At 44.1% G+C, this 13,737-nt stretch overlaps 1 protein-coding gene across 4 annotated transcripts in view; it reads left to right on the forward strand.

Annotated features, from left to right (window-relative positions):
- The first annotated feature begins 8,675 nt into the window (after positions 1-8,675).
- Positions 8,676-13,737, forward strand: part of samd11 (sterile alpha motif domain containing 11) — a 48,775-nt gene continuing 43,713 nt past the window's right edge. The window contains exons 1-2 of one of the 4 annotated variants that reach the window (XM_031845907.1): positions 8,676-9,863; positions 10,994-11,085. In XM_031845907.1, coding sequence (XP_031701767.1) covers positions 9,164-9,863; positions 10,994-11,085 — 792 coding nt within the window. In that variant the 5' untranslated portion in view covers positions 8,676-9,163. Of the gene's footprint in view, positions 9,864-9,909; positions 10,142-10,993; positions 11,086-13,737 lie in introns of those variants that run through there. The other 3 variants (XM_031845906.1, XM_031845908.1, XM_031845910.1) reach the window with 3 other exon arrangements.

A 13,737-nucleotide genomic window follows, 5' to 3' on the forward strand; every position in this document is an offset into this window, starting at 1 on the left:
TACAGACTCATTTGATGGGGTACTACATGTAATCAATGATAACCTCAGTACTGCAAATGAAACGACCTTACACTCTGTACTCTTACGTCAAAAAATACAAAAGTTCTTCAGAATAATACAAACGTTTAGTTTTATGAAAGTAGCTGACAGTGAAAATCCGCAAGTAGAGAACATTAAGCATTGAGTAGTCGTTCCTCTAGGCGTTGGATGGCATCGCCATGGGCACATTCTAAGTGAAAACCATTTTCTGGTTGGGCTGCTTAAATAAATAAAAGTTAAACAGTTGACGGACCATTATTTTACATCTCCAAATCATATGATGTGAGCAGCTGCTGGCTCATGTAGCAGCAGTGAAGTCTTATTCCACTGCTCGGTCTGTGACGACCCGTGTCAAACAAACCACACTCGGTGGAGGCTGAGGTTGGTTTGACCTGCGAATACACAAGTTTGTGTTTTTCACTTGGAAAAGACTTAGAAAATAGAGAAGTGCTTGCCTGTGGCATGTATGAATTCTCCCTCGGTGTCTTATCAGATTCATTTGAGCCGACAAAGGACCATATGTGGACTCGGGCTGGGCGTGCCCGACCCGCTGCACTTTGTGCCCCGGGGGAGAGATCGGCCAGGGCGGCTTGCTAATTGAAATGTGTTGGCGACTCATCGACGTCTCGGCTCCGGTTTCAGGGCTATTTCGAACCGCAGTGCTGATTGCTGGTTTCACATCACACAGGGAAAAAAAAATCAATAGTAGCTGGGAGAGCGAGGGTTTATTCTTTGCAAGCAGACATTAATGCTTTGCAGAGGAGCGTTTAATATTTATCATTTGTCATTTCGGCTCTGCCGATCAACCTGAGCAGAATATATCTAAATTGCTGAGAGTTCCCAAAAAATAATTCGGTTTCAATGTCCAGATCCACAACAGCTTTCACAGGGTTGGACAGGCCAAGTAATTACGATTTTCTTTTTTTTTTATTTCCCTCAAAACTTTTCTAGCGTTTTTTTTTGTTATTGCTTGTTTTTAACAGAGATAAACACTCTTGACCTTTGGTGATCACCAATGGGGCCTCGTTGTGGAGAAGTGGCTCATATGATTTACAGGGACTTTGATTGTGCTTTTTGGCGCTGCACGATTCAGAAGGCTGACTCTGTCAGCGTTTTCCGTCAGTGTGCACGTAAACCGTTTTTCTGTGTAGATTAGTCGGCTACTAACACTTTTTTTGCAGTTCAGTGGACAGAGCATAGCTTAGTTACATCTTAGATTGAAAGACTAGTTTTAGTTTTTAGTTTTTTTAACATAATGCAGTGATACAAATTTTGGCACACACTAGATACCCTTGATTTTCTCAAACATCATTCAATGTCCGAGTCCTTACCACTTTGATCCTCAATTATTTTGCTCTGCCTTTCACTAAATAACAGGATAACAATGTCTGCCTTTGTAGTGGCGGTAATGTCGGCCATTGTTTTGATCTTTTGTTGGATTCCATGGGCCTAATTTGGTATTAAGTTATGGTCATTAATGGCACTGCCCGTATCAATGAGTTCTGTTCTCATTGCATTGTTTGAAATCACTAAGTCGGATCTCTTGAAGGCTAATGTAGCCCACTATCTGGGCTTTGGCTGCTGGTGCTGCTACCCTTCAAACACAGAGTGAGCCCTTTGAAAAATGGATTGCGGAAGAGATAAGAAATAATTTATGTTCCTATCACTGCCTCGCACAAATATGGCGGGGAATACTGTGCCAATAACTCCCACAAACTCGGAGAGGCACGCTATCTTTTACTGCACAAATTATTAACGGTGTTGGGGAGGAAGGGGAGACGCTGTGCATTTTTTTTTGCTAGATAAACCTGGCTCATTGCTCGTTGAAGCTTTGAGTTCACCACAGCGCTTAATAATCAAAGATAAGGACCACTGAAGTGAAAACTGAATAAACAAACGTGTAGGATTTTTAATTTTCCATTATTCCCAGCCTAAAGTTTCATTTAGACAAGCTGTGAGAAGCTGTGAAATCATTATTTTCTGTGCGTGTGTGTGTGTGTGTGTGTGTGTGTGTATGTGTTCGTGCACTGTCCATGTGCGGTGTGTTTGTGTACTGTCCATGTGCGGTGTGTTTGTGTGTGAACAGGGAATAGGAGGAGGAGGAGGAGGAGGAGGAGGGGAGGGAGTCCAAAGGGGAGTGTTGAGGGAGGATACTCGGGGTCGGGTGTCCGCTCGCCTCTGTCGGCTGGCGTTGACAGCTACAGACGCTGGTCTAAAATGAGAATCCTCTTGGGCCGCCTGCCTGCCCATCCAGCAAGAAAATAAATCCCATGTGGAAGAGCCGCTGTGTGGGATCACAGACAGCCGCCTGACCCCCCAGATCCGCCGGGGGAGGCCAAGGGCGCCGGCACGACAGCATAACCCCCCTCCGCTCCACCCCCCCGCCTGCCCGCCAGGGTCTAATGTTACTCTGCCTGCTTGCCAACTCTGAAATTCTGGAGTTCGAGGACTGCGTTGGTCCCACACTAGTTCAGGTTTTTTTTTGGGACGTTTTTGGATGAGTGCTTGGGTGAAGATTTAGCTTAAGGCCTAGGTTATACCACAAAAATAGCACCAAGGTCTTTCTGTGCTTACAGAGCCATACACTGTTAAAATGTTTTGAAACCTAAAACGAAGGGGAAATTTGACTTAAACCTCATTGAAAGAAGGGGGCTGGTGCAGTCGCTGGTGTTCAGAGACGGCACACAGTGGCCAAAAAACACAGCCTGCTGAGCAATTAGAGACGCATACTGAGAATATAAAGTTTTGAAATACGATGTGGTGTTTAGCACCACCACCAGATGGAAGGCATTGTAGTGCCAAATTGAGTGCTTTCTCTTGTCAGAATTTCAGCTCTCTGATCAACATTGTTCCCCCTTCTAACGCATGATGTGTCTCCGTGTCTGCTAACTGCTAAGTACACTCAAAGCCCACAGACTGGATCCCCTGAAACATTTTCTGATATTAAATTCCACAAATTCCAATTTAGGAGAGCTAATCTCCCTCCAGGACCCCTGAGAAGTATCGTGTCTAGATAAAATGAGAATGAGTCAGCAAAAGGTAGCGGGGGAGCTAATAGAGTTAACGAGTATTAATGACTACAACAGAAGCTTGACCTGAAACGAGATGTTGTCCAACTATTTCTGCTCCGATTGGCTCAAATAGTGCGGAAATGAGAAGTGGTAGAGAAAAACATTAAATGGTGAACCATGAAATTGGTCCACTGTAATAGGTATGCGATTCAACATCTTCATCATCTTCACAGATATTTGGTATTGCGTCCATATTGCAAATGCAGGGAGTAATTCTCCCTTTACGTAGTGAGGCAGAAGGAAGGTGGTGGATGGAGGTGTAGTGTGTAGAACTCACACCGGAGATCACAGACCTGCTATTAATATATATTTTTGTTTAATTGTAACAACAAATTTCCCCTACACTCCCAAGTGTTTTAGTTGCCTAGCCCTAACATACCTAAGCAATAGTGTGTCTTTCCCTCACATCAACCGTACCGTAGTGGCCGTGTGCAGAAGTCAATGTTCTTGAGCTGCAGCCCGGCAATTCTTGTACATCTCCAACATCCTTTGCCTCCACATCAATACAATGAAGTCAATGTTCCACAGTGTCTCCTCGTGAAGCCAATTGACAATGTGCTTTTTGCGGATTATCAAGAGAGATATTGAACGTATAAGCACTGTATTCAATGCCGTGAGCACCTCAAGTGAAATTCCATTCTTCTTCATTTGGGTGGTGATAGAAATCTCAAAATCGGGTATAGGCCTATCTCACAACCTCAACCTCTAAAACTATATGCGTGGCTCGATAACAGTCAGTACGTGTATGAACACATATCAATAAGTCTTCGGCTAACTTCTTTGCAGATAATATGTCGCTTGTTCAGTCTGTGAACTGAACGGGACAGCTTGAGCTAGCAACAGACAGAACGTACGAATGAACCGCAAGTCGGGCCTACGAATAGTGGCGCGGTCACTTTACTGTTACAGGCTCCATGCTGCATTTGAACTGTGACGCAACTAATTAGCTCACAGGAGAACAATTGAAGAACTATACAGTCGGCGACGAAAGAAAATCTTTGAACCCGAACAGAATGGAGTGATCAGAGTAAGCAAAGCGATTTGTAATTTCCAGCAGATGAAACAGCCTTCCACTATGATGAGAAAATATGCACATTTCTCATTTGGGTGAAGTGGCTCATAAAACTAGACTATGGCTCCTGAAAAGTCTATAGAAGTAGAACTCGTAGGTTAAATTCACACTAATTGGGATCAACCACCAGTCTTCAAGCAAAACTTAAGTTGCTTTTTTTCTTAACTTCCTCGTGCGATTTTATCGGCTCTTGGCTTTATTTCTATTGGGAGAATTGGACTAGAAGTACTGCGTAGGCCTCCTAAAGACATTCATACTCTGCTTTAAATAGTTAATTACTCTCGCCGTGTCTCCGGCGGTGTCTGGATGTGGATAAGGTTGGGGGGGGGGGAGACGGAGCCGCTTCTGTCTGTCTTCCTTTCTTTTTTTCCAGTAGGGGAAGGCCTATATATTTTGAAGCTCATGTCTGAAAGGCTGGCTCCAAGCGCCAGGGGTGGGCTCTCGCTCTCTGATGGTTTTCCAGTGAGTATTTGTCAGGTCAGACTGTGCACCGCCCGGCGGTCTCCGCTCCTCTCCCCGGGTTATTTATTACCTCTCTCCCCCGCCGGCAGCGCTGCGGCTCCGGGGCCGCTGCCAACAACGGCGCAGAGGCGGGGGCCGCGTTAGGGGGGTTCTCGTCGGACGACGAGGGCAAAAAGGAATGGACGTTAAATGCATTTTTTTTGAGGATGGACAGAGTTTCAGTCTTTATAACAAGGCGAAGTTTGCCGTCCTCGACATTTTTCGTAAACATCCTGTGTAGTTTGCAGACTGACCTCAGAACCAGGAGTGAACTGGTCTGAATTGTTAGATGTATGTCAAGTTCAGTCTTGTGTGTGTGTGTGTGTGTGTGTGTGTGTGTGTGTGTGTGTGTTTTTGTGACACCCCAAACTAGTGGCACATTGTATGGCTCAAAGAATCACCATTAGTGCTGAAATAATTACTCAATTAATTGATTCGTAGAGCAGCAGAAAATTAATTCAATCAATTTTGATACTTGATTCATTATTTTAAGTCAATTGGTAGGATTGGCTGCATCTATCACAGTAGATCAAATATGTTTTTGTGTTTGTCACATTAAACAAGCAATTACAAGTCAAGTTCAAATCTAAATTATGATGACATTTTTAGTTTTTACCAACATTTTATAGGCTAAATGATTAAGATATTAAGAACCTACAGATTAATCCATAATGACCATAATGACCACAGTTAATCACCATAGTTAGTCCATGATAATGTTGATCCATGGTACTGCCATACAGGCAATTTGCATAATTTTGGAAATCAGCCATCTACAATATCTATAAAACCCTAACCCATATATACAAATCTAATTGTCAGTATCCTTGTTAAACGGGAAAATGGACGTCCACAGTGGAAATAAAGCAAGGATCATTAATTTATTATTATCATTATTAGTAGTATTATTTCAGTTTCACTGAGTGAAACGGCTCCTTTTCAGTAGACTTACAGCAACACGAACACCATTTAATTTAATAGTTATACAAACATAAACTGTCAAAAAAGACAGAACAGTTGAGTTAAAGTATCTGGAGATATAGACGAAACATATTGTGATGTTGAAGACAGTGTAACATATCTGTATGTGAACATTAGTGTAATATTAATAACACAATGAAAGGAACCAATCTCGTCTCAATATTTATTATTTGTCTAACCTAAAATCTTAAAATGGATGATTTTATTTAGTTTCTTGATGGATTTGTTTTCTTCCGTGGATACTGAGGAAATCTGCCAATGCTACAAATAAAACATGAACTAAAAATGAAGAGTGTTTACTGATGGTTCTGGTGTCAGACTCAGAAGAGAGACTCAGAGTCCGGGTTTTGTAGACTCACCAGATTAATCACACTTGAAACTGCATTCAGGAATATAAAGAAACTATAATATGAGGAGACACCGGTGTCCCCGCAGTGAGTAGCTTGTATTTTTGTGTTTTGAGTAAAAGGCACCCATTTTCCTTTAATTCATCAGTCTTGCTGTGAACGCTAAAACCACACTTTGAAAAGTCATGTCATAGATATTATTAAAGACACATATGACATGTGAGGGACACATGAACAATGCACAGTAAGCAGAAGGAACTGGCTGCAGTCATAGAAAGATACCCATTACTGTAATATAGTTATGTATTGATAATAGGCATGTCCTAATTTGTTTTAAATTCATGGTGTGTATGAGCAGGTGTGCGTCATGTGCTTAGTTTTTCTTTCTCTTTAGATACACAGGACTCTGCCACGCAGTAGTAAAAGAAGCAAGAAGTAAGAAAAGGTTGAGGTAGAAAGGTTAAATAAGGTTTCCCGATCACATCAAACATTTTTATGAACAAAGGCTGATGGAAAAATCGACTCCGTTTACGCCTAAGCGATTTTCGAAGATGGTGGAAGTTGAAGTGTCATCACCGTACAAGTTTGGGGAACCCCTCCGCGATGAGCCATCGAGAATGAGTCACGATCAGAGACGGGGACCAGGTGTAGGAGGGTTAGGGTGTCCCCTTTATGACTGGTTTCACCAGGGCTCTCCCGATGCTGCAATCTCCAGCCACCAACGCACACATCCGCAAGGTTTCCATCAAGACATTTCGATGTGGTGAGGGCTGGTTTGATAAAGAGAGACTCAAAGAGCTTCTCATCTGAAATGTAGTGTTCCACTTCCTAGAAATGGGTTTGTAAACATACGCCATAAAATGTCAGTGGCTCATGATTAATGTCACTGCTTCTGTTGAGAACACTCACCAACATGTGGGAAGTGACATTATTGTTTGGTTGAAAAATGTTGCCTTTCGATTTCATTTTTTTCCAGACTGAGTTCCCTTTGAAGGGGAGCTCTTGGATAAGTGATTTCAGGTCACTTTTTTATTTTTTTAGCTGTGAGTGTAAAATCAGTTTTGGTCTCTTTCTGATCCACAAACCCACTAATTCCATAACATTCCCTTGAGACATCACAACTCCTCAGTTCCAGAAGGAAAAATGTCGATCTTCGAGTCCGTCACTGTCTTTGGTGAGGTTGCTGGCGTGTGTTTTTGTAAATGTCTGCCGTGTCTGTTTGCCTGACGGCTGTCGGCGTTATACCAGTTCTGGCCAGGCTGTGGTCTCTGGCCTTCCCGTAAACCGCTTCCGCCTGCGGTGTGGCGTGCCTCCTTCCTGTGTGTGTCAGAGGCAGTTTGGCCTGATTTATAGGCCCCTGACACACGGCGTTTTGGACCCCACCTCTGCTGCTGGAATGGCTATTCCATGTGTTGGTGGTGGATCCACCTGGGTGGTTCTCCACTGATGGGGGTCAGATGTGGTCCTGCTCACGAGCGCCAATAGCTCAGGGGAACATAACCTGCAGACAGTGTGGAGAGAAAGTGCCTTCAGAAAATGTGGTTCCAGGCTGAGGAGGTTTTACTTTAGTTAAAGCAGCACGTTTGCAGCAACGGTAGCACGTCTTTATGATCTTTTGAAATATTCTGTATCTACACATGCTTTACCCAAACATGAAAATAAAAAAAGTCTAAAGATATTGATAAAGGTTAGCTTTTACTGTAAGGAGTTTAACTTGTTAACGTGACAGTGATATCTCAGGAACACCCACAGAGAATTTCTTCAAATTGGGCACAAACGTCCACCTGGACTCAACAATGAGCGGATTCACATTTGGTTATCAAAGGTCAATGTGAAGTCATAAAACACGTTTTTTGGCCATAACGCTGATTATGACAATTTCACACAAATGTCGAATGGCATAAAATGATGAAGTGGCACAATTGGACAGACATTGATGTAAACTGCAACACGACTGGTTTGCTGAAGCATACGACCGTGAGGCTTCTTCAAGTTTTGTGACATTGAAGTACAGCTTTCATGTAAAACGTTGACACTGTTAAACAGTTTGAGGCTCGCTGAAGTGGCTGCAGCAGGTGAGTGTAAGTTGGGGGAGAGAGAGAGAGCAAGGTGGTGTCCCTGTAAAACAAAGAGGCGGTTGAATGTAAACGCACCAGGACAACGTAAAACAAACCTGCGGCTGATGCCATAGGCAGATCATGGTGACCTCTGTAAACCTGACCACCTCTGTGATCAAAGGTGAAGGTCTACTTTAAGGCTGCTTCTGTTAGTGTTTGGCTTTTAAATGACCATAAGTGATCAAGTTATTATTTGGTAGAATAGAATAAACATGAAGCTTGAAAGCCAGAAGTCTGATATTAATGGTGTTTAAAATAATCATACATTAATTGTCATATTGGGGGGACTTTAAACTTCTAATAACTCAATGTTTGTGCTTTATACGTTTTAGATATGAAGACACGCGTTTTACAACCAGTTTTAGATAAATTTGCATAGGTGGAAATGACGGTTAACTTCCTCGTTCTCTCTAATGATGGTTCCTCCATTTTACGCACTGAAGCGCCGTCCGTCGCAGTCCCCCCTCCTCTCTGTGGCTCTCGCCGAGCCTCCGCTGTTTAAATGGGCCAAGTTGAGAAGCGGCGGAGAGTGCAAATCTTGTTTGGTCTGGGTCTGTGAACTTCAGCGTGACTTCAACGAAATACACAGGGGTTAAAAACAACTCTTTGCAAACTTTCAACTGTATTAATGCTGTGCAAATACTACTCAATGATATCAAGCCCGGTATGTTCGGCTTGTGGTTCTGATTACTGCCATATGCCACATTGTTTTAGGTAACAGAAGAAATGTACTATTATCAGTTAATTTTTTTATTGTCTTCATTGGCTGTAGATTGGTGTCTTGGCCACGTGTAAACTCCCAATAACTGAATCGATGTGCGTTGTTTTCTAAGACCGCACAGCCGATTCTAATTTTTTGTATCTCGGTGAATATGTATATTAAAAAAAAATCTCCAGGCTACTTCTAATTTCCCCAAAGGCAAATAAATAAGAGACACGACGCGTAGCCGCGAGTGGTAATGGTCACCATAGGTAACATAATGTCCGGGGCTCAGGGCTCACCATGTCAGGTATTAACAAACCGAGTGTGATTAAATGTGGGAGGTAGAAGCTGTGAGGCTGGCGGAGAGCGCTGCTGCCGCTGCGAGCTGGAAACTACTGAATGGGAATCTATCCGGCAACTTCACCAGACCGCTGTCTCACGGCGACACGGGGGCTCTGCGTAAAACCAAGCGGCGCGTCTCCAAGTCTGGCTCAGCCCAACTCGCAGACGGAGAGGACGCTGAAGTTGGATCGGGCGAGCAGCTTTTCACTTGTTACCGGCGCTCGGCACCCACGAACATGCCTGCTATCAAGAAGGAGAGGCTGGATGGAGACGACATGGCATTGACTGCGTTCAACCAGTCCGAATACCTGGCCCCTTTAAATGCCACCGCTATCCCCGTGGTGACCCCGCATCCGCCGCCCTACGACCATATTTTCGCCCATCACCCTCCGTACTTGGGGCTCCACGACTCGGCGCTGCATCACCAGCACCTCCACCATCACACGGAAGACTTAATGCTGGAGAGGTTCTCCTCCATCCCCGACTTTCAGCCCTTCTTCGACAACGGCGAGCCGTGCATCGAGGTGGAGTGTGGGGAGAACAAGGCTTTGCTTTATATCAATAAATTGTGTCAAGGTAGTAAGGGACCCTCGATTAAATACAGGGGCGAGTGGCTTACCCCCAACGAGTTCCAGTTTGTCAGTGGACGAGAGACCGCCAAAGATTGGAAACGCAGTATTAGACACAAAGGTAAGAATAACATTCACTGTCCTCACGGTTCGTTGGAGATGGACACCTCGCCATCAATTCAACACTTTTTAGCCGCCGCTTATTCTGGGTACAAAGTTGGGTCTCGTGGTTCGGTGCTGAGTTTTGGAGTGAAAGGGTTACAGCAATCGGTGCGTAAGGAGACCGATGAAAAAAAAAGGCGCATATCCTCCGCATACCCTCCGAGGCTTTGACACAGAGTTTGGGCTGCGACCATACACCAAACCGGGCTTTTTGGAGTAGGCTGCACTAGGACCGAGGTGAAAAGTTCGACATAGAGAATTCATCGCGTGACAGTTAAAATGTGTTTTCCTCAATATGAGATGAATCGTTCCGTTAGGGTGCAGCTGCACTTTTACGCATCGCACGTTAGGTTCGAGATAGGCTATATTTTTTAAATTAGCGCGTTGTTTGTCCACTCAACGCCACAGTTTGTGATACATGTGATGTCTTTGCAAACAAGTATATGTTTAACTAAATATTAGGCTAATTGTAAAGCTGCTCTTATCCACAGACGGATTTTGTAGGTATCTGTTCGTTTTTCCGGTACAATAACCTTGACAGCATTAATGCAGTGATACTGTTCCGGTGTTTTTATGCGGACCTTTTTAGCACAGTATTTTTAAACAATAATTCCGCATGGTGCGCCCCCCCCACACAAACTCACGCGCACACACAAGGTTACTCAGGCAGAACTGACACGCGTTAAGATGTGTTGGGGGAGGGTGTCGCCCCCAGGTCAAAAATGGTAGCCTAATAGTTTAATATACCGATTCCTATAGACAGATGACAGTAGGCTGCTGTCTCTCTGGCTCACAACACTTGACCTATGAATAGATTTAAACTTCAATGCAAAAAAAGTCTAGAGATAAGTGAAGTTGTCAGCAGAGACTGACTTCTTCAGAGTTCATGTGTTGATTGGAGGGTTTTTGACAAGATTTTGCCATGAAAACTTTGAGTCCTGAGAGGGTGGGCTGAAGAAAAGGGCCAATTCTCAAGCGAGTTCACAAATACCTTATCGCATGCTGTGTCATGGGGGAGATGAGTTTGATGGCTGGAGAATATGGTTGGGATTTACTAAAAGCGTTTCTCTTGTTTGTTTGTTTTTCCAGGGAAAAGTCTCAAGACTCTTATGTCCAAAGGAATCTTACAGGTGCACCCTCCGATCTGTGACTGTCCTGGCTGTCGAATTTCATCTCCAGTGGTAAGAACATTGTATTGGTGTTACTCTGTGCTTCTAAAGTTAATATGTTAACTAGGAGAAACTCCGTGGAAAATATAGTTTTAGTCTGACTTCTATGCTGTTGATGTTCATTACATAGAACACGAGGAGTTAAAATATCCCGGATGGTTCATTGTGGTCGTCAAGAATTTGTCTCATTGGTGAAGGTTGTAACTTGTCAAAGGGCACAATGCTCCCAGACAGCGCTGGAAGATATAGAAATATATGTGTGAAAACAAGTATTTGTGATTGTAATATTGTGGTAAAGCCTGAAATTAGTGTTTTTATAGTTACGCACAACAAATGTTTTTTATTGTTTTGACTTGGTGGTGATGACTGCTTGCGCTTGAAGTTATACAAAAATTAATTTAGATTTAGTTCAGCTTGTGTGAAAGCAGGACTAGGCATACTAACATTTCATTGAGACATTTGTGTCGTGTCGCCTAGCTTCACATACATGAAACAGTGGGTGAGTGTATGTTGGAGCATTGTCTTTGTCTGTAACCTTGGTGATGAAGACCCTACAGACACACATGTCAACTTTGATGGTAATGTTTCTCAGCATGAATATCAAATCCACTTTCAGCCTTTCACCGATGCTGAGTATCAAACAGCCTTTTAATTCAGAGGCATTGAGCTGCCCGGTGTGGCTGTTAGGTGTTGTTGGTCGGGCTCCTCTGTCCCATTGTATCCGTTTCCTCACCTGGCTGCTGAACTTTTGTTTGCCTAGTGCGTCCCTCAGGGCTCAGGCCAGGGGCACAGTGCCAAACCTTGAGGCCTTGCAGGTGTGTCACGATTACAGCATCACCGCTCTGTGTGTTTGTGTGTCAGCTTTGAGCAAGCACACTGCCGGCTCACCGTCGCCAAATCTGTTCACACAGGTGTGTGTGTGTGTGTGTGTCTTTGCGCACGTCTGTTTTTATCACCACGGAGCGCATCTGTCATCGCTCCCAAGCACTAATCTTGAGGGAAGGGTGTAAGAGGCTTAGCGAGCTACTGAGCGTGGCTACTGCTGATTATTGTGGGCGAGGCACGCAAGGCAAAGGCGGTTTAGATAAGCCGGAGGTGTTTGAGTGATACAGGTAAACTGGTGACATTTTTCACAGCCACAAATGAAGACCTGTACCCTGACACATCGGGTTCAGCTAGGCGAATTGGCTGAGGGAGGTAGGGTGCAGGGGAAACAAATAGTAGAAATACACACGTCTTCATTTTCACTGAAGGGTTTGAGCCATGTTTGCTAATGTTCAAGGCTCATCTCAGATATCAGTGATTGGCTTGCTAGGGCTTGTACAGTTGCACTTCAATTACAGCTGTAACGTAGTGAAACTTTGTTAGTGACGTAAACGGGGATATGAGAGCTTTAAGGTTGTTGTTGTTGTTGTAGCCCTCTCTCCTTCTCTTCCTTTCCTTGTCCGGTGCTGAAGCTTGAATTCAAACCCATCAAGTGAATACCACCGTGACACGTTCACACACACACACACACACACACACACACCCACACACACCCACACACACACACACACACACACACACACACACACACACACACACACACACACACACACACACAGGCTAAGTATGTTGGCAGCTCCGTGCGAGGCGGTGAGGGTGAGGCGGAGGAGGGAGGGCAGAGGGGATTGTATGGCCTGTACTGGCGTCTCCCTCTCTCCCCACTGACTCCCCTCAGGGCATGGCAGCCAGCACTCCCTCACTGATGAGCGCTCTCTCTCTCTCTCTCTCTCTCTCTCTCTCTACACCAACACACACTGCTCACTCTCTCACTCACTTGTTCACTACACACTGTATGCCTGCCTACTCAGACAAATTACCTCATGCAGTCATTGATTTTCAAAGTTTGATGGCTGAACTTTGTGTGATCTTGTTTCGCTATTGGCATGAGGCAAGTGATTATAAAAAAGTGTAACAGCTGGTGGGAAGACTTTTCACCTGCCTGCTCAGAGCTCACGGAAGTTAATATGCTGCGTCGACTCGTTTACAACAACACGACTGTTGTTATATCCAGCAGTGTAGCATTTAAATATATTGATGTTGTTTATCCACACTTATTGACACGATGATGATAACTACCTTTGGAGGTGTATTTGCTTGCTATTAAGCATGTTATGTGATAATCAAGTGCTTAAATTATTTCTTCACTTGAATTGTTTTTGAAGTTGCCCATTCGTATCTTTAGATGTTGCTTATTTTGGACAGCATGTCATTCTTTTTGCACATATAATACTCAAGATTATGTATGCAAGTTTCTTTACTTGGCTCCGTATGTTTGTGTTTTTGTCTGTACATACTTATGTGTTAGTTTGTATCCGTGTCTCAGTACGTGCACGTCCGTGATTATTTGTACGCCCGCGATGGCTGGCTTGACTCGCCCGCTTGCTGTGTGCGCACGTGTGTGTGTGTGTGTGTGTGTGTGTTCGTGCGTGCGTCTCCTCCCGGGAGAGCTGGGCTTCCTCTGCTCTGTTATTTCAGCGGAACTGGCGGAGGCCGGGAGGAAATTACACTCCCCTCCTCCGGCTCGTAAAGACCTCTTTCAATCAAGGGCTCCTCTTGCAAAGTGGAATTAAATACACACACACACACACACACACACACACACACACACACACACACACA

This window comes from Anarrhichthys ocellatus, unplaced genomic scaffold (genome assembly GCF_004355925.1).
Source record: "Anarrhichthys ocellatus isolate YVR2014 unplaced genomic scaffold, GSC_Weel_1.0 scaffold5, whole genome shotgun sequence".
NCBI classification, from domain to species: domain Eukaryota; kingdom Metazoa; phylum Chordata; class Actinopteri; order Perciformes; family Anarhichadidae; genus Anarrhichthys; species Anarrhichthys ocellatus.